Below are 25,855 nucleotides of genomic sequence, written 5' to 3'. Positions count from 1 at the left end.
TGTCGCCTTTGAGCACCAGCATGAAACCAAAACAAACTGCTGTTAGGCCACGCCTCCTCCATCCTGAAGCCTCCGCTCTCCTCCAGAGACACACCTCCAACCCCCCTCTCCACTCGCGTGCGCACATAGAATTTATTACTGTAAATATTATTTATCTTATTTTTACCTCATTTTATTTTATCTATTTTACCTTATTTTGGTTGTATTGCACCGCAGGACGGAGACAAACGCAATTTCGATTCCACTGTATGTCTGGCATATTTTGAAATTGACAATAAAGTTGACTTTGACTTTGACTTTGAAGTCAAGCGCGAGTGATGGATAAAATTGTCCTTTGTTCGAGCAGCAATCACCTCTGACCTGCATTGTTGTGTTAGCATGCTAATGTTAGCGCTCTGTAGTTAGCTCGTAGCTTCACATTTCATGTAAACTGACACAGAATGAGCGTGATCTAAAAACTCTTACTAACATCCAAATAATCAGTGAGTATGTTCTTCTTCTTCTCTCTAGTTCTTGACTAAAACAGCTTTTATACACAAGGGGAGGAGCCGGCCGTCCCGTCCATGTAAACACGGCTCTGACAACAACACAGCCAGCGGGACTCGAGCTTCTCCCTCATTGTAGACAGTCAGGACTCAGAGACACATTTACACAGGACAGACTTTATGATTTATTTATGTGGAACATGTCGCACATTCTTCCTTTTAAATAGCCGCTTTCATGTGGTTGATCGGTTTTATCCAGCGTTAGAGGAGGGACACCGACTCGACTCTGTTAGCGTAAGAAACACCACTCTGGAGAAACAGTTACAAGAACATAACCTGCATTTTAAAGCGTGCAGACGGGCAGAACTATTGGCAACAAAGTTTATAGAACAGTTCAGCCCTATAAAGTTTCATCGGTAGTGATAAAGATAAAAGACCAGAAGTGTGTTTGTATTTTTTGTATCAGGATGTAAAAAAAGTTTTCTTTATTTAAAATGCTCTTCTATGAGGATTGACTCACTGTTGGAGCCGGCCTCTAGTGGCAGCTCCAGGAACCGCAGCCTGTGGCTTTATCTTTTTTGTATCTGTGGTTGCAGCTTTGTTGGCACTTCAATTCTGAGTGGAGGGAAATAATCTTGGCTAAGAGAGTAGAGTTGTGTATTTTTTTAAAGATGCAGTACCGCTAATGGCCACCATAGGACTTTTACGTTCTCTAAATGTCTTTGGAGCGGACTGTAAGATTGTAAGAAAATCCAGTGGTCTTTGTTTAGTCACGCCTTTGTTCATCCTTTGATTTGATTTTTCGGCTCTAGACAGAATCCCCGTTTGCGTCCTCTAAACTGTTGCTTAAGAGACGTCTAACTACGGTTTGTTTTAGAAGCGTATAAATCTCTCTGATGTGTGAAAAATCTGCTTTATTTATGTGATTTGGACTTTATTCACATCAAACGTTCCTGCCTCCGTTGAATGTCTCAGGAACAGAACAGATTTTTTGTGATTTGCTTTTGCAACCATTGCACACATCACCTATCCTCAGCTAACCTTCTCCCCCCTCCAATGTGTCTCCTCTCACAAAAAAAAAAAATCAAACCCACTTTCCTCCAGCTCCTTTGCCCAGAGTGGAAAACTTAACCATATCCAACATAACCCCCTACGGCTTCCGGGTGTCATGGGAGGTGAAGCAGCAGCAGCAGCACCAGGAGGAGCACTTAGCCCCCTCTAGTGGCGGTTTCAGCCGTTTTCACATAGTGGTGACAGACTCCGGGTGGCTGCTGGAGCCGCAGGAGTTCACCGTGCCAGGAAACCAAAGTCACCTGGACATCTGGGGCCTCATCACAGGGATAGGCTATGAGGTCAGGCTGACGGGGGTGTCAGAGTCAGGGCTGCTCTCTCGGCCTCTGAACACAGTGGCTGTGACAGGTACCACTCACAGCGCCCCCGCAAAGCCCACTCCTCCTAATGAAACGTGCAACTCTTCAACTCTGTGTCGGTGCAACTACTGTACATAAACGATCGTAACATTTTAAGATACCGGTCGGAAGTTTCACCATCAGAATCTGGCAGGTTGAATTGACCTTGTTTATTTGACACAAATTAATAACTCTCGCTTGAAATCTGGCATGCCCCCTCAGAGTCCTGGATCAAGTCTTTGGGCTTTGATTCAACAGCGGCGAGTAGTTTTCTTTGCTTTTCAAAATGGCATCTTTAAAGTATATTAAAATCTCAACCTCTACGCCACGTTCTGATGGTGAGGCGTCAGCTTGGTAACTCTAACCCTAACTCGCCTTCTTCCTCAGAATGATCTCACTTCTCTTCTAACTCCAGCTTTTTTTTCTGAGTTTGCAGCTTCCTCGCCGGGGGGGGAACAGACGTGAGGCTGCCGTCTGTTTCTTCCTAAACCCTCCAAAAATATGAGCAAGCACATCCGGTTGGTTCTCATATTTTAAAATGTGTTTTCCTCCAGATGTTTCGACGGATCTCAAAGTTTTTTAACAGCAATCTAAATCAATCAAAAAGCCCTGAGAAATTGAGCAGACATTTGAAAGGAAAACACTGACAAATCAGCGAGACATTCTGAGCATGAAATGTCCGCTGATTTGACCTCTGACCTCGTTGATTTCTTTCTCTATTGATTGCACTGACTCCGGTTGTGATGACGCATGAGGACCCGTGCTGAAATCCATCAAACAGATCTGTTAATGTCGTCTGACATTGAATACGCGTTTACCAAAAAGCATCTTCTCCTCTCTCGCCTCGACAGCCTGCGCGTTTACACTAACGGACGCCTGAGCATGACCGATCGGAGTCTTTCACTCTTCCACCTGGAAACCTTCTAGTCTTGACCGCTGACTTCCTCCAAACTGGCATCTTTTTTTCGCCCCAACGCTCCAAAGTTCATGAAATAAGATTGGGGAGAAACACCCCTGAAACCTGCTGCAACGTTTTATGTTTTATCTTCTCTTAACCCAGAGGCCGAGCCGGAGGTGGAGCATCTCTTCGTCTCAGACGTCACGGCCGACGGTTTCCGCGTGTCGTGGGCGGCCAACGACGACCTTTTCGACCGTTTTGTGATCAAAGTAAGAGACGGCAAAAGGTTAGCCCACCCGCAGGAGTACAGCGTCCGCGGGGACGAGCGCACCAAGGTTCTGACAGGACTTATGGGGGGCACCGAGTACGAAATCGAGCTCTACGGCGTCTCGTTGGACCAACGCTCCCAACCGATAACGGGGGTCGCTCAGACAGGTATATGAAGACACTGCAGAGTGCGACGTCTTTTACTAACTACAGAGTCCCTCTGCACCTTTAAGAAAAAGCTAAAGAGCCAGCTCTTTCGTGAATACCTACTAACTTAATGATGATGGTCTCCATATTATTGATGATGATGATGGTAATGACGATGGTTTTTGTTTGATAACGACGACTTATAAGATGGTTTCTATACTGATTAGAGCTCTCAAGAACTGCCCTCAATGTTGTGCTTTGCCTCTGGTCACTTCCTGTCAGCACCTGTGTGTCCAATCAGACTCTAAGCTGATCGTTTGCTCTTACTGACATTGTTCCCTTTTTTCTAGATCCTTGCCTGTGTTGTTCTTACTCTCTGATGTACGTCGCTTTGGAGAAAAGCGTCTGCTAAGTGAATTGTAGAATTGTAGAACTACTAAACGGTTGAGCTGTCTTCTTCTTTGTGTGGCGGCGGCCGTCAGAGCGCCGCACTTCCTCTAATCGCCTCTATCCCTGCGCTTTAGGCTTCACTCCTCGTCTGACTCTAAAGGAAACAATCTGTGGAGTTTCATCTGGATCTTTTTTTTTTGGCCGTACTTGATAGACTTTAATTTAACCGTCTTTTTTTCCTCTACTTCCTGTCTGCACATTTTTCCTTCTTTCCACCCTCTCAGGTCTGAGCACTCCAAAGGGGCTTCACTTCTCTGAGGTGACCGACTCCTCTGCCGTGGTTCACTGGTCCATGCCTCGCTCTCCCGTCGATAACTACCGAGTCACCTACATCCCCTTTGAAGGAGGTGAGACACTAACTCCCCTTAAAGGAACAGAGCACTCTTTTTTTTTCTGAAGTGTTCATGTGATTTTTTTTAATTTTCTGCTCTGACTCCACAGGGAGCCCGATGTCGCTGACCGTGGACGGCGGCGTGTTCGAGACTCTGCTGCCCAACATGATCCCCGGCAAAGTTTACCAAGTGATCGTGAGCGCTGTGAAGGGTCTGGAGGAGAGCGACCCGAGCACCGACACCGTGACCACAGGTTTGACTCTCTGTTCTCTCCTGATAGTCTCTGAGACTCCTCCGGTCAGTTTTTTAGAAAACCTGAATCAACGCCGTCGTGTCCTCTTGACTCTGTGTTCCTGTTTTGTGCTCTCCTCCAGGTCTGGACAAACCTCAGGGTCTGATCGCGGTTAACGTCACCGACACGTCAGCGCTGCTCCTGTGGCAGCCGTCTGTGGCCACAGTGGACGGCTACGTCATTACTTACAGCGTTGACTCAGGTGTGTTTCTCCTTACGGTCATTTCATTTATTAACTTTTTTTTTTTTTACATATTATGGAACAAACCGCCTCAAATCCAGCATCCACCTCTTGATTCCAAAAGGGGGGTGTTTAAGATATTGAATCATCACTGCTCAATTTTCTGCATGTGAAATACTCGCGACCTCTTAAAGCGACAGTACATGTTTTAACACATTAGTTTCAGTACAGAACACACGCTAGGCAAGGAAAGTTTATTTCTATATCACATTTTGACAACAAGGCAATTTCAAGTGCTTCACAGAAGACATCAAAAAGCATCATGACAGAGGAAAGAAAAGAAACATTAAAATAGAAAATTTAAAAATCACTGAAATTATTAAATCTGAAAATATGTTCAAATAAAAATAATTAGAATGAAATTAATTGAAATAAATAAAGTAAAAATATAAAAAAAGTTAAAAGTTACAGTGCAGAGTAAAAGTTTAAAATCTTATTAAAGCTGTTTAATGAAAGGCAGCTGTAAACAGGTGAGTCTTCAACCTGGATTTAAAAGAGCTGAGAGTTTCAGCAGATATTTAAAAGATGTTTTGTCGTATTTACCGGATGCCCCCCCCCCCCCCCTTGCAGTGTCCCCCGTGGTGGAGCATGTTTCCGGTAACATCGTGGAGTTCGAGATGGACTCACTGTTTCCAGGAACTCACTACACAGTCGGAGTTCATGCGATGAGAGAAGCTCAGAAGAGTGACTCAGCCGTTACTGACTTCACCACAGGTAATCTGACAGACAGGAAACTGAATGTTGGATATTTGATCCCTTTTTTCTAAAGTGAAACGTTGTGGTTTTTTTCAGACGTGGACCCTCCTCGTGATCTGACAGCCGTCAACATTCAAACCGACAGCGCCACGCTCACCTGGAGACCCCCGCAGGCTGCAGTCACCGGTTACACGCTCACCTTCACCTCCGCTGATGGAACCATCAGGGTCAGTCTCTCTCCTTCCGTCAGTTATGTCACCAGAGATTAGACGTGTTTAAACCAGAAACCAGAAACTTTGTCCATGCGATAATCCTTTTTCTGACGCTCTCTGCTCCATATTTCATTTCAGTTCAAACCTTTATTTATTCTCAAAAGGACACTGAGGTTTCCCTCATTTTCTAACGCCGTCGAGATTACAAGCACAGTAAAACAAGCAAAAAACACAACAAACACTCAGATTCTGTGACAAAAACCACTGAGATCATTTAAAACAGTTACAATTTGAAACAAAGTTGTTAAAAATAAAATTCCACTATTCCACTCCAACAGGTCTATGATGTAAGGTGGAAGTTTTCCAATAAGAGCCTTAAAGATATATAAAAAACAATGTTTGTTGCGTCTCTCTTCAAGAGAAGGCCAACCGACCCTCTCATACAGGTCACAGTGATGATGACCTGAGGGCGGAGCGATATACGGCGTCCACAGGTTTCAAAGTTGAAGCTGCAGCATGTCTATAAATGACATCGCCGTAATCTATCACTGACAAGAACACAGCTTTAATGATTCTTTTTCTGCACGATAACGGAAAACTTGATTTGTTTCTGTACAAAAAGCCAACTTTCTGTCGCAACTTGGAGACAAGAGTTTTTACATGGAACTTAAAAGTGAGTTCCACATGCCAAGATATCTATACTCATATACTCGCTCGATGTCTGAGCCATTTAAAGAAGATATACGTACGCTCTCGTAATCAATATTTTTGGCTCTCGAGAATAGCATAAATTTTGTTTTAATGTCATTAAGCAGCAGTTTTTGGCTAATGAAATATTCTTGGACAGAATTAAAAGCAAGTTGTAAGTTCTTGATGGCCAACTGTACAGAATCTGCAGTACAATACAAAATAGTGTCGTCTGCATAGAGATGGGCATGACAACCATTCAAAGAAGAAACAGTGTAATTAACATTGAAGAGCATGGGACCCAGGACTGAACCTTGTGGCACACCTCTATTAATGAACAAAAATTCAGATTTAGCATGACCTAGCTTAACACACTGACGCCTGTCAAACAAATAATTCTGAAACCAGGCACATGCACTTCCATCCAACCCAATAGCATCTAATTTCTTTAAATATGTGTGATACACGGATACAGGAAGTGGTGCTCAGCGAGACGGCGTCCTCTTACAGCATGGCTCAGCTGACTGGCTCCACCGAGTACAACGTCCGACTGCAGGCCATCGCCGGAGCGCAGAGGAGTCGACACGTTAACACCGTCTTCACCACCAGTAAGGGTCACAGCTTTTTATTATATCGACCTGCTAACGCTGGTCAAAGTCATGGCGCCGCTTTGAGCAGTAAAAACTCCACTTTGAGGTTTTGCAGCCGTCAATGTGATGTTTTTTTTTTCTACTTTGAAATTCCTCTCTTTGAATGTGATATTCCACCTGTGCTTGTTTTTTCATTCAGTCTGAGCCGCTCTGAGTGGAAAAACCTTTTAATGTTCCCTCCACGCTCGCCATAAAACGTCTCTTTACATAACGGAGAGGAAGATGGAGCGCCTGCATGGTTGCAGCTCTCTGACTCAATCTCTTTTTTAACGTGTGCTCTTAATAGTCGGACAGCTGTACAGACGGCCCAAAGACTGCGCTCAGATTCTGCTGAACGGAGAGAGGACCTCGGGTCTGTACACCATCTACGTGGGCGGAGAGGAGACGCAGCCCATCCAGGTCTACTGTGACATGACCACGGATGGCGGAGGATGGCTGGTGAGTGAATCAAACCGCTGGAAACTAATTTTAAAAAAAACATTTAAATGGTAATTCATGTTGAATTGGAAAAAAAATCAAACAAAAGTTATGCAACGCTTTTGATGGACAGCCCCGAAGCGACCTCTGCCGTGCTTGTTGAGAGTGTTTTGAAAACGATGTGACACTCGTTCATTGCTCTCCAGGTTTTGCTCCGACGCCAGAATGGAAAGCTGGAATTCTACAGGAACTGGAAGAACTACACGGCCGGCTTTGGAAACATGAATAATGAGTTCTGGCTGGGTGAGAGCACCTCTCTCTTTCTCTCTTTTTCTCTCTCTCTATCTCTGTCTCTCTCTCTTTCTCTCTTTTTCTCTCTCTCTCTCTCTTTCTCTTTCTCTTTCTCTCTCCTTCCACTTTCTCTCCATCTCTCTCTTTCTGTGTCTCTTTCTCTCTCTTTCTCTTTCTGTCTTCTTTCTCTTTCTCTTTCTCTCTCCTTCCACTTTCTCTCCATCTCTCTCTTTCTGTGTCTCTTTCTCTCTCTTTCTGTCTTCTTTCTCTTTCTCTTTCTCTCTCTTTCCACTTTCTCTCCCTCTCTCTTTCTCTTTCTCTCTCTTTCTCTTTCTCTTTCTCTCCATCTCTATCTCTCTCTCTGTCTCTTTCTCTCTCTCTCTCTCTCTCTCCCTCTCTCTCTTTCGCTTTCTCTCTCTTTCTCTCCATCTTTATCTCTCTCTCTGTCTCTTTCTCTCTCTCTTTCTCTCTCTCTCTCTCTTTCTCTTTCTCTCCATCTCTATCTCTCTCTGTCTCTTTCTCTCTCTCTCTCTCTCTCTCCCTCTCTCTCTTTCGCTTTCTCTCTCTTTCTCTCCATCTCTATCTCTCTCTCTGTCTCTTTCTCTCTCTTTCTCTCTCTCTCTCTTTCTCTTTCTCGCCATCTCTATCTCTCTCTCTCTCTCTGTCTCTTTCTCTCTCTTTCTCTTTCTCTGTCTCTCTCTCCCTCTCTCTCTTTCTCTTTCTCTCTCTCTCGGTCACCTCGTCACCTTCTCACCCGTATCGTGTCATCACAGGTCTCTCCAACCTCCATAAAATCACAAACTCTGGACATTACGAGCTGCGAGTGGACTTGAGGGATAAAGGCGAATCGGCCTACGCTCAGTACGACAAGTTGACGATCGCAGAGCCGAGAACACGTTACAAAATTTACATCGGAGCGTACAGCGGGACAGCAGGTTGGTATAACTGCTAAAGGAGTAGTTTGATAAGAGAGTGATGTCCTTCTTCTCCAGTGTCTGCTTAATATGAAGCCAGCAGCCAATTAGCTTAGCTTAGCATAAAGAATGGAAACAAGTGTAAACAGCTAGCCTGTCTAAATCCACTCTAAACCTGTATTTGATCATGCCTATAAACCCCTCTATTTCAGCCCTGCTCAGAACAGGCTGTTTCTGTGTCTGTACCTTTAAATATGTAAATGAGCTGTGTCTGACCACGTCCCCTCTCTGGAAGGGCTTTGGGTGTCTCAGTCTTTCTCGCTCCATGTCCTATTGTTTACGGTGAGAAGGCAGACTCAGAGGGCAGAACAAACACCTAGCTGTGGGAGTGTCACCCACCTGGGGGAGGGGCTACTGCCCTTTGTGATGTCATGAAGGGGAAATCTCCAAACGGCCTGTTAGAGCACACATTTTCTGAAAAGTGGAGCAGGTAAAAGACGGAGAGGATGGACTTTTCTCATCATTGGGGGGTTTGTAGACAGATTAGACACACATGTTAGAGTTAGAGGAACATGGTGAAGTGGACCTTCAGTTTTGTTGTACTTAAAAAAAGATAAAATCAATTTAAAAATGTAACCACCTGACTGAGGACGTCATGCTCAGCTCTCTCTGATTTCCAAAGGTGGCTGTCGCTTTAAGGTGGAGTCAGCCTGTCTGTGTTTTACGACCTTTCTCTCCACCAGGTGACTCCATGACGTACCACCAGGGGCGACCTTTCTCCACCTACGACAATGACAACGATATCGCCGTCACCAACTGCGCCCTGTCCTATAAAGGCGCCTTCTGGTATAAAAACTGCCATCGGGTGAATCTAATGGGGAAATATGGGGACGACAGTCACAGTAAGGTATGTGCAGAGTGTACACATCTCCTTATGTTAAGAGACAGGTAATCCCTTTTCCACACTTTTACATCGGTGAGAAGTTTTTATAGTCATATAGTATTGATTTTAGTATTTTGATCGAGTTTTTCTTGAGGTCTTAAAATCTTGATGAAGGAAGTCGTGTGGCTCAGTGGGTAGAGTCGGTCGTCTTTTAACTGGAAGGTCGAGGGTTCGATCCCCAGCTCCTGCAGCTACATGTCCGATGTGTCTTCTGGCAAGACACTTAACCCCAAGTTGCTCCCGCTGATTCTGCTGCGGCTTAGGAATGTGATTAGCTAATACTGATGTGGATGTGTAGGTGTGACCTGCAGTGTAAAAGCACTTTGAGTATTCAGACGACTAAAAAAGAAATACACAAACTCAAGTTACTGTTTACTACAATCACTATGGCAACCAACAGCAAGACGCAACCCTCACAGGTCAACTGTAATACACCTGACAGATAAAAATGTGATTCCAGCTCTTAAAGTCTTTATATGTGATTTTTCACACTTAAATATAATATAAATCAAGTATATCCTCTGAAAATAACTCTGTGAGTCATGACTGTCTACAATGGGTGTAACACCCGAGTCCCACTGTCTGTGATGTTTTCAGAGTTTTCAGAGTCCTATCTTCACTTTGTTTACATCGCCAGGACGGCCGGCGGACTCCTCCCCTCGTGTATAAAAGTTGTTTAATTGAGGGACTAGAGAAAAGAAGAATAACATACTGTACTCACTGCTTAACTGTGTTTCTAGATCACGCTCATTTCAGGTAAATTTACATGCAGTGTGAAGATACCAGCATAATAAAGATCTCTAGCATTAGCATGCTAACACAACAATGCAGCACGAGTTGTTTTGGTTTCATGCTGGTGCTCAAGGGCGACATCTGCTGAATCAAAAAAATGGCATATAAAGCCTTTAATGAAGAAAAAACAGTCCATGATCTCCGCGTCTCCCCGGACTTTTTCTTCACCCAAACTCGTTTTTTAAAAATGTTTTTGTCCTCTTTGCAAACAGAATTATAATCGTAAAGTTATCCTGCCGGCTCCATCGCTTATGTTAGGAGGTGTGTTCCTCCACGGGGCACGACAATGACCTTAATAAACTCCTGTAGTCTGTGATGAGCCATGATTTTCACATCTTGTATGGCATGCATGCTGCAGATTATAGAGAAGATTCAGACTCTCCTGATGTGTGTGATGATTTTAAAACTCCTGCAGTCTGAGCCTGACTTAATCCACATCAAACATTCTTCACTCTGTCGTTGTCTCACCGCTCACTCTTTTGTCATCTTTGTTGTGAAGAAGAAAAATCTGATTTTCCAGACAGAAGTTGATCGTGTGGTGTGAGGAAAGATGATTCTGTCGTGTTACATTTATCTCTATTTGAGCCTCTTTCCCATCACATGTGTTTTCCTCCCACAGGGGATCAACTGGTTCCACTGGAAAGGCCACGAGCACTCGATCGAATTTGCAGAGATGAAGATCAGACCAGCCAACTTCAGGAATTTTGAGAGCAGAAAAAAACGATCATAGACTCGTGAGCCCATTCCCCCCCTCTCCTTTTACACCTCGACTCCACACACACACACACACACACACACACACACACACACACACACACACACACACACACACACACACACGCTCCCTCATCCTCCGATCGTTCTCTAAAACACAAAGACAATCACACGGAATGTAATTCAGTTCTGCTCGTTGCATAATGAACCCATAACATGACACCAAAGATTTGAGTCATGAGCCGTTAAAGCGTCTCATCGTCCTGACCGGGTGCTGACGTCTGCGTGGTCATGGAGACGGTCGTGCGAGGTGAATGAATGGTCATAAAATAATAATGTGTTTTTTTGGGACCAAACATCTGAGAATCAAATGTCAAATCAGGTCGGTGAATCCAATCGGTCTGCTCCACGTCAAAGGCACATAGAGGCATCACTTTCTGTTCACTTCCTCCGTCTTAAACGGAGCGTTTGAAGAGGATGAAAGAAACACATTTTAAATAAAATAAAAAAAAGAGCTCCAGGAAACATCTTGTGTATATTTACTGTCCCAACATCTGATTGGTTGAACTGGGCTCTTATTTAAATTGTGCTTTACTTATTTTGATAGTAAAAAAAAAACGTCTGAATGATGCTCTGCAAACCTTCAAATAAACACAGTTTGATAAAAACAAAAGTGTGTTATGAGCCCTTTATTTAATAAAAGAGATCATTTCCAGCTTTCACCAGCAGATGGCGGTGTTCACCCTCTGTGCATTTCTGTTTGGGGACACGCTGCAAGAATTAGAGTGTTGATGTCTGCAACAATAGAATACTGGGGGAAGTTTGTAGTCACAGCTTTGCACAATTGGTACACAGGTAAACAAATGATGACATAGCACAGGGAGAAAACATCTAAACAAACCGGAAGAAACACAGAGAAAATGAAAGATAATTCATGTTCTCCTTGCAAATACATGTGTCGATGCAGATGTGACAGAACCGATGCGGCTGCAAAGCTGTGATGATGATTTTAAAAGACAATTGCCCTATGGTGCAGTTCACAAAACCACCATCGCCGTAGTTCTAGAATTCAAATATCTTAAAGGGGATATATAATGAAAAATCCACTTATAGTGTTTTTGAACATATATTTGAGAGTCTACTGACCCACAAAATGTGAAATAAACCATCCAGTCCTTTGTTTGTGGTCTGCATAAGTCTTACAACACAGAGAAAAATGCTCTGTTTCAAATGTGCTTTCCTTGTGATGTCACAGTGGGATTCTGGTAAAAAAAAATACCCTCGCCTCCCCTGGTATCTCCACCCATGGACTCCACCCCCAGACTAGAGCAAAACTTTTGCACAGGTCCGCCATTTTTATTCTCGCTAGCGAACTCGGAGCAAACTGTCAGAAAGTTTCATAATATAGAAGTTTAAGTACCATTTGACCTCTAACCTGCTGCCTCTGCTTCATATGTAATCTCTATTTACAGATTCTACATTTCTGTGTCGACTCTGTACACAGCGGTCTGGATTCTCAGCATGGGACCTGATCTGGTTTCACGTTTGTAGTACATTTGTAGCCCGAGCTTGTATTGCCCAATCTCACATCAGCATACTTTGGTGTACACACAGGGGCGTGTCCAGGCGTGTTCAACGTCAACACAGAGTTATGCACCGACACATAAAAGTGATATGCAGTGAAAGAACCTAAAATAATGTGCTGCATTTTACATGTAAAGAAAACTACTTGCAGTATAAAAACTGTTGTGTCAACAAACGTCCTGACGCCTCTGAAGCTTCAGTGTTTATCCAGCTCTGCATGGGTCTGTAAACCTTTCTGTGTTCTAACCTCTCTCCATTTTTCAAAAGCATCTCCAATATTGATCCTAGTTTGAGCACGTTTCTGCTCGTGGAGCTTATTAGAAACATGCAGAGGCTTTTTAGGTCGGGTACAATCACTTCTATCTGAACCACTTCTCTTGACCGCTTCCATCACTGCAACACCTGTTGACCTGATAACTGCTCTCATATCTGGGAAACCAAGGGGCATCCAAAACGGCTGTGTGGGGGGGTCTTAAAAGCGCCTACCTTCTCTGGTCCAAACAAATCCAGAGCATTCAGGAGCAGAATCTAAAGTTAGAAGGAGGACATACTGGCTGCTGCATTGTTGTCAGAGAAGCCAGCACTTCAACATAGCATGTTTCCTTAATGTCTGATCAGATAGTAAGATACCTTTATCATCTCACTCATTACACATCTTACTGATTGGACCTTTAAGCCCCTTCCAGCTGACTTCACTGCCCGTTGGAGTGGTTTTTCCAAGCCGGTATTAAATTCAATCATGGCGTCTTTCATTACAATTTGGAGAGACGCCCTCTGGCTCGAGTGCATCCCAATATCTCCGCACCCCCCCCGGGATCTTTTTTCTCGACTTCGTTCCAAAGTCGAGCTTTAAATCTGTGTTATCTTTCTGTTGCAACTAGAGCCCTTTGGAGCCTTTTTGTGCAACACAAATCAATACATTTTAACAGTTGTCATCACATCTCCGCTCTATGTAAACTGCTCCACATTTCAAGTGAAACTGTTGAACTCGTTGCCTCGAGGGGCTTTGAAGACTCGCCAACGTCTTTACACTACGAGCGCCCTGAAGGAGGAATCATTTAGATTAAACCTGACTGATCTGCAGGATCTACGTTATGTTGCGTTTAGCGTGTGTGGGCTGTATTAAGGTCATTGCAGTATTTCAACATCAGGGAGGTGACCTATTAATCAGACGCTACCTTTGTAGCATGCATCAATCATCTTGTGTGCAGATTTCAAGATAGCAATCTTGCAAGATATCTACTGACTGAAATGATAAAGTGTTGCAGAGCTACGCAGACACAAGTACCATTAATACTTTTAAATAGCACTATTCATAACAGGTGACTTCACAACAGACTAAAATACACTGAAGATAAAAACTAAATCTCAGAGTAAAAGCTTTTATGTAAAATAACATCTTCAGTAGAGAAATAAAACTGATTTCCTCTGGCAGACTGTTCCAAAGCCCCGTCCCCCTTTAGGTTTCAGCCTGTACCTTGAAACATGGAAGCAGAGCTCTACCTGTCGTGCCTTTAAAGGCTTTATATGCGATTTTTTTTGATCCAGCAGATGTCGCCCTTGAGCACCAGCATGAAACCAAAACAACTCGCGCTGCATTGTTGTGTTAGCATGCTAATGCTAGTGATCTTTATTATGCTGGTATCTTCACACTGCATGTAAATTTACCTGAAATGAGCGTGATCTAGAAACACAGTTAAGCAGTGAGTACAGTATGTTATTCTTCTTTTCTCTAGTCCCTCAATTAAACAACTTTTATACACAAGGGGAGGAGTCAGCCGGCTGTTCTGGCGATGTAAACAAAGTGAAGATAGGACTCTGAAAACTCTGAAAACATCACAGACAGTGGGACTCGGGTGTTACACCCATTGTAGACAGTCATGACTCACAGAGTTATTTTCAGAGGATATACTTGATTTCTATTACATTTAAGTGTGAAAAATCACATATAAAGACTTTAAAGGAACAATATGATGAATGTTTACATTAAAATATCTAATTTAACTCAAAATTTACTAAACCTGTCATAAATGTTTGTTTGTTGAGTTCTTACATTACCTTAAATATTTCCAAAGCCAGATTAATGCTTCATTTTAGGGCTGTAACAGGACTTTTTGTTTTCATGGATGCCTCCATGACAGACATGGCATCTTTATCGTTGCCGTGGAAACAACAGATGTTACTTCAAAAACCGCTGCACAAGGAAGCGTGAGCTGCTGCTGAAAGCTGCCGTACTGTTGCTGGGATAAAAATATCATGTAAATTATACTCGGATACATTAGCTCGTCGGTAAAAATATTCTCTTCCTCATGTCGGTTTTACCCGGTCGTCATGACTATGGTCAACGCAGAGTTTGTTTTCATTGTGGTTGGGAAGGAGTTAGCAGAGAGAATCACTCCCATGATTCCCCGCCAGCCTCGACGTCATCTTTTTTTTGTTTGTTTTGAGTGAGAGCCCCCTAGTGTTGGAATTTACACACTGCGTCTTATAATCGATTTGCCACTATGGCGTAGATTTGACGCTGATGAATAAATCAGACTTTTTATACGATACGCTTCACTGTCTCCATGGTTACATTTGTGGTGGAGTCCACTGCTGCCCCCACAGCAGCATTAACAAGGAGGGGGAGTACGGACAGAGGAGGAAACGTAACTTGAACCATGCAGCGCTCTGTGTGTACAGAGCCCGACACCCTCAGCTGTCGCAGGTTAAGGATGTCGGAACATTTTTTTGTGTGAATATGACAATGAGGAATGCAAAGAGGAATGAAGAGACACTGGATGTCGGCTGGCACGAAGCTGGGAGTTTTTCCACTTAGAAATAACTTCTGACCTGGATTTCTAATCATGCATCTCTCTCGCTCTGACGATCACATTTCATCCTGAGACGGTTCTAAATAAGGACTCGGAGGTCAGGAGCCAAAATGCCTCAGTAATACAGATCCAGAGAGGATTAGCGTCAAATCTTTCCAATAATCGTACCCCTCAGTGTCCAGGGAGAGATTATTCAGTTCTCTTGTGTTTGTCAAAATCAGAACCATATTTCCCATGACCCTGATTTCTTCCTGTAGTCGGAGGGGGTGGGGACAGATAAGAACCGATACCAGCCCCTGATAAGAGATGATGCTGAAGGGTGAACTCGGCTCATATGATGTAAAAGTTGGTAGCTGTTTTGATGCTGTAGATAGAGTGACCATATTTTCAAACCTCCAAACCGAGACACTTTTATTTTACCGCAAACCCTACATGTATCGATCTGGATCGGTGACCTGCTCTGGCCTCACAAGGTGGGAGGTAAAGGTTTCCTCCTGAGCTGCTCATTTAAGATGGTTGTCAGCGACGTTAGCTACACTAAAGTTGAAGGTAACAGCGCTACTTCCAACCTGTTCCCACCGTTTGCGTCTGCAGGTGTCATTATAGTTTGTATGTCGGCATTTCCACTGCAGACAGACAGCTGAGGAGGGTCCAAGCTGGAACTCTCCTGGAGCTCTTTGGAAAACGCTGACTTCCTGTTCAGTATCACAGCTCGCCTACCTGTCGTTATGCAGCATGATAAACTAGGCTAGCTTAGCAACAGCCATAACCTCGAGATTGTGGATGTGCAGACAAATCAGTATTGACCTTTGACTGGTGGTGCATTAGTGATGAACAACATTGACTGACATACACAGACAGATCAGTGATGTTAGCATGGTGTGTTGTTTTGGTTTGTTAAAGCGGGGACATGTTAGTGTTTTATAGATGTTTGTGGGGACTCTGGGTCACAGAGCCTGACAGCTAGATGGTCCCGGTCAAATCGAGACGTATGGTCACCCTAGCTGTAATGCCATTTCTCTCTTCATGCCCTTGATGAACCGGATTTATCTGACAAGTTTCCCACGACAATGGCTTGAGATCAGGATGTTTTCTCATGCAAGTTTCATTAGCTTAGCTTTGCAAGAGGATTACAAATCAAGGAAATAAATGCTGGCTCACCTGATTCAGTCCAAAGGTGAAAAAAAATGCACCTCTTTGCATGTAGAACGGCCGTAGTATTGCTGTGGTAGGGGTGTTCCTTGTTTCCTAACTTCAATGTTAGAAATCATCAGGAGAACCTGGGCAACGGGAAAAGAGAGACAGAAAAGTCAGCACAATAAATTCAGCCTTCATCAGCGTTCACAAACTTTGAAGGATATTTAGTGTGCTGACTTTTCTGTCTCCCTTATAGTCCTGCATAATTGTATTACGGTTGAGTGTGCACCTTTGTTGCTGTTTTGAACGTGAAAAAGAGACCAGGAGGACCAACGATGTAAGACCATTCGATCATTAACGTCAGTGGCTGATATGGAAAGAGGGAAAAGACACAGCTCCTGATGCGATCTGATGCTGCGGACCATCTTTGTTGTTGTATTTTTTCAACTGGCTGCAAACATTTCCCCCCCCCCCGACGGAAAGTTAACGCGATAGTAAACATGACCTGCTTAACGTCATAGTATTAGCATTCACCTTAGAGCAATGTGTGCACAAGTATTTTCCTGCAAACTCATAACTACAGCCAAACTGTTTGCTAGCTAGCTCACAGTAACATTGAAGCCGCTTCAAACTAGCTGATGAGCTAGCACAGTCAAGCTGCCTCAAGCTAGCACAGTCAAGCTGCCTCAAGCTAGCACAGTCAGGCTGCTTCAAGCTAGCACAGTCAAGCTGCTTCAAGCTAGCACAGTCAGGCTGCTTCAAGCTAGTTTTACTGGTCAAGCTGCATCCTTCATAGTTAATTATCACATTTGTGGCTATCTGTTTATTATAGTCAGGCTGCTTCCTAGCTAGTGCTAGCTTTATGCTAGCTTATCGAATGTGGCACAGACCGTAAATGTGCTACGTGAAAACCGTCGTTTAGTATGACGCAGGTTCGTTTGGCTTAGTAGGGCGTATGCAGTATACCATTTTTACCGCCCCCTCCTCTCTAGAGTGGATGCTCACTCAGGTCACCATGTGGTGGACTCTGAAGCTTCAGTGTTTATCCAGCTCTGCATGGGTCTGTAAACCTTTCTGTGTTCTAACCTCTCTCCATTTTTCAAAAGCATCTCCAATATTGATCCTAGTTTATTGTTTCATTCAGCAAATATCTTACAGATCGTTCCTTTAATATTCAGCTTAAAGAACACAAAACAGAAGACATCAGACCAGTGTTTGGATTTTTAGATTTAATAAATCTAAAACAGAAAGTCTGACAGTCTCCAGTAGCTACACTGTTATTCCTCCAGGAGTCTGACACACACAGGGGGAAGCTTCAGTTCAACAGGGACCTGGCTCAATACATGTGCACCAAAATTAGCCAACAGTTCTGAGAAGTGTCACAGGGTTGCAACACATTGTGATACTCGTCCTGTTTGTACAGTGTTATATCATTGTTTGCTCAAAGAGCTGCCTCACATTTACACAGCCTGCTCTGTGCTGCTCATGCAACAAAAGAAAGACCAGTCTGCCTTTTCTTCACCTTTCCATACCGAAACATTTATTTTGGATTCACGTCTTAGGGTTTAAATATTTTCTGAAAGCAGCTTAAACACTGAGCAGATATTTCACTTCTTGAGGTCACAAAGGAGTTTGGAATATAAAATGTGATTTCTGGATGCGCCTGCTGGGCAAAGGTTGCCCTGTTGCCTAAGAAAAACCTGTTTGCATTAGTCACGCCATGCAGCCACGCTGAAACACACTGGACCGCCATTAATCATGTTTTTCAAGGAAACTTTTTTCCCAGGAGTCCGTGCTATATTTGAATTGGCTGGTGCTCTCGGTGCAGAGTCCCTGGCACTGTGCGAACATGTATCTAAATCATCTCCCACTGCCCTGTCAGTGCACTCCACACTACTTTCCACTCCTGCCATTAGACATACGTAATTGAAAAATGGGCAATTTCACGCTCTGTCTAATTATTCTGTATGCTGGGGGACTGTAGATTAAATATGACGGCAGCACATAGTACATGCCTCAGACTTTGTGTTTTACATTAAAACCTGCAGATCTCATTAGCATCTCAAAGGAACGATCTTTTGTGTTCAGTCACTTAAATAGATTGTTAAAACAGCTGAGGAGGTTTTTGTGCACACACACAAGACGTTTGACTCCAAGCTGCATGCTCAACAACAAAAACATCGACCCTGCAGAGAAGAGGGGAAACAAACTGAAGGAGGCAATGCACACAATACATCAGAGCAAACATTACTGCACACTGATTAATGCTGCATATACAATAAAGCTCTGCATATTCCTGCAGCGCTGCAGAGGAAGAGACTAACTTATTTATTATTTTAAAGGTTTATTTTGGGTGCTTTTTTTATGCCTTTATTTCAGAGAAAGGACAGTGGAGAGAGAGAGAGAGAGAGAGAGAGAGAGAGTAAAAGTGGGGGAGTAAAAGCCTCCGCACCAAGCGGCAACTTCCGATCCAGAAAAATGTAGCCAATGCAGAAGTTTAAAATCCTGCAGTTCCTGGAGTGTCCACTAGAGGCTGGCTGCAGAAGCACAGGAAGTCACATACACACCCATTCTAAACAGCCTGTTTTTACAGCAGAGATGAACATGTTTACAGCCTGGTTCAAAAAAACAAATAGGTGTGATTAGCTCATGTCTCGATGGACACACACTGTACGGGGGGTGAATGTTTTGATGACTCATCAGTTTTGATTTGATGAAGGATAAGAGTTATTCACAGTAAGGCGTGTAGCTGACCTGATTGACAGGTGGGCGCGGTGTAACGGTTTGTCAGGAGGTTTAAAACCCGCCTCAGCTCCAGCTCTCAGCCTGTCGTTAGGTTGACTGAAAGTTAGACTGAGACAGCATTTCCAGCATGGAGACCGCCATCGATGGGACTCCAGAGTCACAGCAGCAGGGCGCGATTATCAACGATCCCGAGGAACCTACGAGATGAGAGCTCAGGAGCTCCCAGGAAGATTAGTGGTCGCTACACTCCTAAAATCTCTTTGCCCTCCGCGCTGGTCATGTGACTGAAAGCTCTGAAATAGAAAACTAAAATGTCAAAAAGCACAAATATAAAGTCACAACGTTACCAAACCAAAATGTTCATAACCCAAATACAGACAACACATTATGAGTGGAATTGGCATACTGTTCGACCATCAGTAATCCCACTGTCGACCAGAGAGAAACACAATAACACCAAATGATGACATCACAAGACAGCGCCATTTAAAGTGCTTGATTGTTGGTGTGATGCTGTGGAGGAGCAGAGGTCTTTCTTGTGTGACTCTTCACAGCCTCGTCTATAACACACAATGATCCCATTACGATGGTTAATCAATGTGATCATCTCCTGACATCTGTTGGCTCCAACTAATGGAGCACGCCATGTGTCGTCCAAATAACGAGAGCGAGAGGGTCTTATGAGTATCTGTGACCTCCTGTGTGTGTGTGTGTGTGTGGGTTTATAACCTATCAAGATGCTGAGTGATCTCCTCTAATGGATCTCTGTTTCATAGATTAACAACAGAGCTCATTTAGTTAATCACTGCGGATTGGATCAAATTTATAGATTTGATTGCTATTGTCCATTTCAGAAACGCAGAGCAATTACATGAAAGGCCCCCGAGGCCCCCGAGGCCCCCGAGGCCAGATGCCTGACCTCCGATTTAAAACGCCAAGAAAGGCGAGCTGACGGAGACATTCAACTGAATTATTTGGCCGCAGCTTTCTGCCACTTTTGATCTCTTTTCTCTCTCTCTCTCTCTCTCTCTCTGTCTCTCTCTCTGTTTCTCTCTGTCTCTCTCTCTCTCTCTCTCCCTCTCTCTCTCTCTCTGTTTCTCTCTGTTTCTCTCTCCCTCTCTCTCTCTCTCTGTTTCTCTCTGTCTCTCTCTCTCTCTCTCTCCCTCTCTCTCTCTTCCTCCCTCTCCCTCTCTCTCTCTTTTCTCCTCTCTCTCTCTCTCTCTCTCCCTCTCCCTCTCTCTCTCTCTCTCTCTTTTCCCATCTCTCTCTCTCTCTCTCTCTCCCTCTCTCTCTCTCTCTCTTTTCCCATCTCTCTCTCTCTCTCTGTCTTTTTTCTCTCTCTCTCTCTCTCTGTTTTTTTTCTCCCTCTCTCTCTCTCTCTGTTTCTCTCTCTCTCTCTCTCTCTTTCTCCCTCTTTCTCTCTCTCTCTCTGTTTCTCTCTCTCTCTCTCTCCCTCTCTCTCTCTCTGTTTCTCCCTCTCTCTCTCTCTGTCTCTCTCTCTTCCTCCCTCTCCCTCTCTCTCTCTTTTCTCCTCTCTCTCTCTCCCTCTCTCTCTCTCTGTCTTTTTTCTCTCTCTCTCTCCCCCTCCCTATCTCTTCCTCTATCTCTCTCTTTTTCCCTCTCTCTCTCTCTCTCTCCCTCTCTCCTGTAATCCTCACATTGCGCCGTGTGTTCTCTCTCCTCCTTGGTTTTACATCCAGAGCATTAAGGTCAGAAATACATTTCATTTGATCGCCGCAGATGTACGTCAAGTTGGACCGGCGCCTAAGAGGATTGCGGCCGTGTGTTTAGAGCATGCATGTTGAACCACACATACGATGCTAAAGAGATCACAACCCCAATTTCTTTACCCCTCATCAAGTTAAGCCATCTGGACTTTGGGCCGTTTTGGGTTAAAAGCCTCTTAACGGCAAACTCTAACAAATTCAATCAGCCTCCACGGTGGGAAACGTATAGAACCAGTCATGTGTGGATATAGAATTTAGAAGTGCGGGGGTAATCCTGATTACAGAGCTTGTTTTATAACCTAATGACGCCACAGTGCGTTTAGAAAAAAATAAGATGTGTCGGCGCTTTGCTTCTACGCTCTCCAACTCTTCTTTTTTTTGTTTTTTAAAGCTTCTTACAGGTTATTAATCAGCCTTTACATTCAGGAACGTATAGAACATGTATGTCCGCTAAACATTTAGGGTAATCCCGATTACAGAGCGTGTTTTATAACCAAATGCCGCGCTGTAGGATTCTCCACTTTGGCTGAACGCTGTCCGAAACATGCAGCTCATTTAGTTTTCTGCATGACGATAACGAGGCAGTAAGAAGCTTTTTGGGATTTAAAAAGCTTCTTACAGCAGATTGAATCAGCCGGCACACTCCTGAATGTATAGAACATGTGATAGACGTCTATAGAATAGAAAAAAAAACATCCTCATGGAAAATCTTTTTAAGAAGCGGATGACAAGCGGACAAAGAATTTCATTTGGAAGAAAACATGTTGGCGCTGTGATTCTCGGGATTCAGTCCATCACCATCATTATGTCATAATATGTTATACATTATGTTAAATACTTAAGACACACTAAGCTGCTCAGCTAGTTAAGTTAGCGAATGTTAAATGTCAAAGAACAAACCTTCATTCAATGCTAGCAGACGTTATGTAACTCAAGTTTCTCTACCCTGAAGTCAAAGCACCAAATCAGTGAGATGTGTACTGAAGTGATAAAGTGACCTTACTATATGATCATACATTTAAGGCTTTATATGGGATTTTTTGATCCAGCAGATGTCGCCCTTGAGCACCAGCATGAAACCAAAACAACTGGCGCTGCATTGTTGTGTTAGCATGCTAATGCTAGTGATCTTTATTATGCTGGTATCTTCACACTGCATGTAAATTTACCTGAAATGAGCGTGATCTAGAAACACAGTTAAGCAGTGAGTACAGTATGTTATTCTTCTTTTCTCTAGTCCCTCAATTAAACAACTTTTATACACGAGGGGAGGAGTCAGCCGGCCGTCCCGGCGATGTAAACAAAGTGAAGATAGGACTCTGAAAACTCTGAAAACATCACAGACAGTGGGACTCGGGTGTTACACCCATTGTAGACAGTCATGACTCACAGAGTTATTTTCAGAGGAGATACTTGATTTCTACATTTAAGTGTGAAAATCAAATATAAAGCCTTTAAGATCTAGTCCACATGTAGGAGGGATTTTTTTTTAAATTCAGGTTTACCTCATCCAATTAAAAAAAAATATCCTGTCCACACACGCTCAGTACTCAGAAACATCTTCGTCAGTGCGGTCGGACCAGACTTGAACCGCCAGCTCCTTGTCAGATTCTGGCTTTGATGATGCCAGACTCTGATTGGAGCAGACAACAAGGTGAGATAAACTTTTTTTCCCACGGTTTTTGCTCATGTCCACAGAGCTCACGTCAAACCCTGAAGGGCAGAGAGGATAAAAACTGCAGATATATCTTGTGAGAAACATCGGAAACTGATCACAAAACCGATAACTGACATGCTTAGAAACGGGCTGACACAATTTCAACCGTATTATATTTAACTATGGACATAGCAATCTGTATTTCCTTAAGACCCCCTTGATAGAGTCTAGACACTGGAGGTGGTGAATGCAGAAAGATTGGATGAGGAGTGGGTTTCTGAGGCTGGATCTGAACTCTGCTGAGTGGAATGGATGGAGATGACCCAGGGGCTGGAGGATATCAAGATGGTGGATGACTTTTAAAAATCTTTCTGAGATAGGACGGACGGTCTGTTAGAGAGAGGAAGGAACTGGACAACTTGTGAAGAAATTCTGCAAAATCTGAAAAAAAAAACAAAGTTTAAGCCGTACAGCACTCGAGGACACACTGGGGGAAATGTCCCTCAGAGACCAGAGAGATTCTCATCGTGTGTCTGAGGTTCACTTCACCGTCACAGATAACCTGGAGGAGAGAATGAGAGACACGTAGCCCGACCTTTAAATGAGACGTGTGAGCCACAAACTGCTCCTCGGAGGCCGGCTTTAGAGATCTGTGGTTTTGTTCAGTTTCATAAAGGAAACGTAGAACATGCAGGAAGGCGCCCAGAGACAGAGTGCTCAACGTCTTCCGTCTGCACTCTCGTACTTCACAGCTCAATCTCACATTAGTATCTGTTACAAAATGTACAAAAAGATTTCCCCCCCCTTTCATCTCGATGTGACCATTGTTTGTACTTTCACATTTAAGTGCTTGATAAAAGAAGTGAATAAAAGGACAAAGTGATGAAGTTTGCATTTTTATTTTTTTTTGCAGCAGGACTTTTTACAACTTCATAATGTAAAATTGTTTTTTTCTGTTTTGTTTTTTTTAATAAACAGAAGGTAGAGTCAGTAAAAATGTTTGTAAAATCTGGGCTCATCGCCCCCTGCAGGACGTTTACTGCTTGTAGCTGCACTGCAAGCTAGCGCACGCTAGCACAAGCTAACCGCAGGTGTTTGTCACCTTCCTGTCCAACAGGAAGTAGATCAACTCCACGTCCAACACAAGGTTCACCCTCGTTTTAGAACGATCTTTATCCACTTGGTGTTTCTCCTCACTCTGATTATATTTTCTCTTCTTTGCTGCTACGTCCACGTCCGTCATATTCACCGCTTTGAATCTCGTCCAATCACTGAACTGTATCCACTCCTAAACTCACCTGCTGCGCTGTCATTGGCTGGAGGAAACACACCAGCTCCGCCCCCAGAAATGTCCCGAGTCGACCAGAACAAATCAGAACAGTAAAATCCAGTCAGAGGACAGAGTCTCTGCAGACACAGTCACCACCACACATGTACGGAGGCCCAGAAGGGACAATGGAGCAGCTTCACTTTAGGAGAAGTCTGTGTTTTATTTTGAAGGAGAAGTCTGTATTTTATTTTGAAGGAACAAGCTGCTGACTCTACCTTTAACTGTACTTAAACTGACCTAAAACAACGCGGGTACTAGGGCTCGGTTTATGTTGTTATCTGCTCCCATGCTTTCAAATGACATTATTTAATTTAGATTTTTATAGCATAGAACTGAATGGTATAGATCTGCCCCATGGATCATTCTTCAGATGACCCTGATGAAGGAGCTGTTTGACCTCAGTCAGTATCGAAACCAATACCAGGATCCGATCGTTGCATCCCTATATTGTTACACCACATCGGTAAAGTTGATCACGTCTTGGCTCCTAATAAAAACCATGAATTCAACAACGTTTCAGTTGAACTGGAGCAGGAGCTACAGTAAAGCGGGGGGGGGGGGGGGGGGAGGGGAGGGGGGGTAAATCCTGTCACCAGTGGACAAAGCCTTTTTTTTAAAAGCTCAGCACTTATCAAAAACGGACACCTCGCTGGAATGACAGCTGATCGGATTCTATGTTTAGCAATCACAACACAGATGGGGACTTATAAACATTTCAAATGTCAAAGGTCACGGGGGGAAGCTGACCTCTGGGTTTGAGTGCCCTGGAGGATTCATTGTGATGCTAATCCTGTTTTATCCAGTCGGACCCTAAAATAAACCCGGCGCTCTGAAGAATGAGCCGTAATCCCCCCCGTCACCGAGCCTCGGTGTGCTCCTGTTCTGAGCCGCGCAGTTATGTCACAGCCCGAGCTCGCGGCTAAAACCATCAAATGAGAGCGGATGAGGATCTGCGAGCAGGTACAACACATATCATAAAAGGATTTTCAGGGATGATTTGAAATGTTTTCCATGACATATAAACAAAACAAAAGCACGCCCATTGTTCCGGGAAAGTGTGACCAAACAAGAGCAGGAATCAACACGCTCTGTAGATATGAGGGGAAATTTAAAGGGATAGTTCAAAATGAGGAAAACATGCCTCTTTACTTTTTAGCACAGATGAGACCAGATGATCTAACGTCTGCACAGTAAATATGATAATACAGTCTGCAGCTTAGCTTAGCTTAGCATGAAGACGAGAAACAGGGGAAGAAAGCTAGCAAGAAATATTCTGCAGCCATGCAGTTTTCAGAATCATTTTGAAGGTAAACTGACTCGGCATAGAGGGATGGTGCATCTTTTAGTCCCATGCAGCAACCTGAACTGGGAACACTTTAGAACCAGTACCTCGTGCATGACCTGTATGGAACTGAAGCACACGTCTTCCAAGCGTGCCAGGGCCAAGGAAGTGTACGAGCATAATAAAGATCACTAGTATTAGCATGTTAACACAACAATGCAGTGCGAGTTGTTTTGGTTTCATGCTGGTGCTCAAGGGCGACATCTGCTGGATGAAAAAAACGCATATAAAGCCTTTAATGAGGCCGAATAAATGTCAAATCGAATCTGAAATTTTTTTAGGATTGAGGAGAGATTTGTGAGATTTAAAATAAAAAGGTTTCCAGTCTGGGTGGAACATCTCTAATGGTAGCTCGGGTCTGCGTTCAAAGATTATCTCATCGCTAATGTGTGATACGGGTCTCTCAATAATTAACGAGGCAGGGTCCACCCAGCTGAGATGACATCAGCTGTGATTAGTAAAAGTGTGTGAGGGGAGCTGCTGCAAGACGAGAGCAGGCCGGACCACAAATCATTAAGACTCCATTACAGTTCAGTTCAGGTCCGTCAGGCCGCAAAGAGAACAAAAGAATCTGTGCAGCCGGAAGATTTGGTTTCACAGCGAGATATTTGGAAGACCATGAGAGGTCTTTTTGTCATGCCTTTATTTTAGATTTTTGCACTTACAAGTTGAGGGTACTCTAC

General features: G+C 43.7%; 1 protein-coding gene across 8 annotated transcripts in view; it reads left to right on the top strand.

Annotated features, from left to right (window-relative positions):
* The window catches only part of tnca (tenascin Ca), a 60,278-nt gene extending 48,768 nt beyond the window's left edge, over window positions 1-11,510 (top strand). For 4 of the 8 annotated variants that reach the window (XM_065965574.1, XM_065965575.1, XM_065965576.1 and 1 more), the window contains 13 exons: window positions 1,590-1,904; window positions 2,955-3,227; window positions 3,881-4,003; window positions 4,098-4,241; window positions 4,363-4,482; window positions 5,092-5,235; window positions 5,314-5,444; window positions 6,592-6,724; window positions 7,053-7,204; window positions 7,390-7,486; window positions 8,248-8,409; window positions 9,132-9,295; window positions 10,743-11,510. In XM_065965574.1, the coding sequence (XP_065821646.1) occupies window positions 1,590-1,904; window positions 2,955-3,227; window positions 3,881-4,003; window positions 4,098-4,241; window positions 4,363-4,482; window positions 5,092-5,235; window positions 5,314-5,444; window positions 6,592-6,724; window positions 7,053-7,204; window positions 7,390-7,486; window positions 8,248-8,409; window positions 9,132-9,295; window positions 10,743-10,853 (2,069 nt within the window). In that variant the 3' untranslated portion in view covers window positions 10,854-11,510. The remainder of the gene's footprint in view (window positions 1-1,589; window positions 1,905-2,954; window positions 3,228-3,880; window positions 4,004-4,097; window positions 4,242-4,362; window positions 4,483-5,091; window positions 5,236-5,313; window positions 5,445-6,591; window positions 6,725-7,052; window positions 7,205-7,389; window positions 7,487-8,247; window positions 8,410-9,131; window positions 9,296-10,742) is intronic. The other 4 variants (XM_020653857.3, XM_020653859.3, XM_020653858.3 and 1 more) reach the window with 2 other exon arrangements.
* The last annotated feature ends 14,345 nt before the right edge of the window (window positions 11,511-25,855 follow it).

This window comes from Labrus bergylta, chromosome 17 (genome assembly GCF_963930695.1).
Source record: "Labrus bergylta chromosome 17, fLabBer1.1, whole genome shotgun sequence".
Lineage (NCBI taxonomy): Eukaryota > Metazoa > Chordata > Actinopteri > Labriformes > Labridae > Labrus > Labrus bergylta.
Note: the sequence above shows the minus strand (reverse complement) of the source record. Positions and strands in the feature narration are given on the sequence as shown.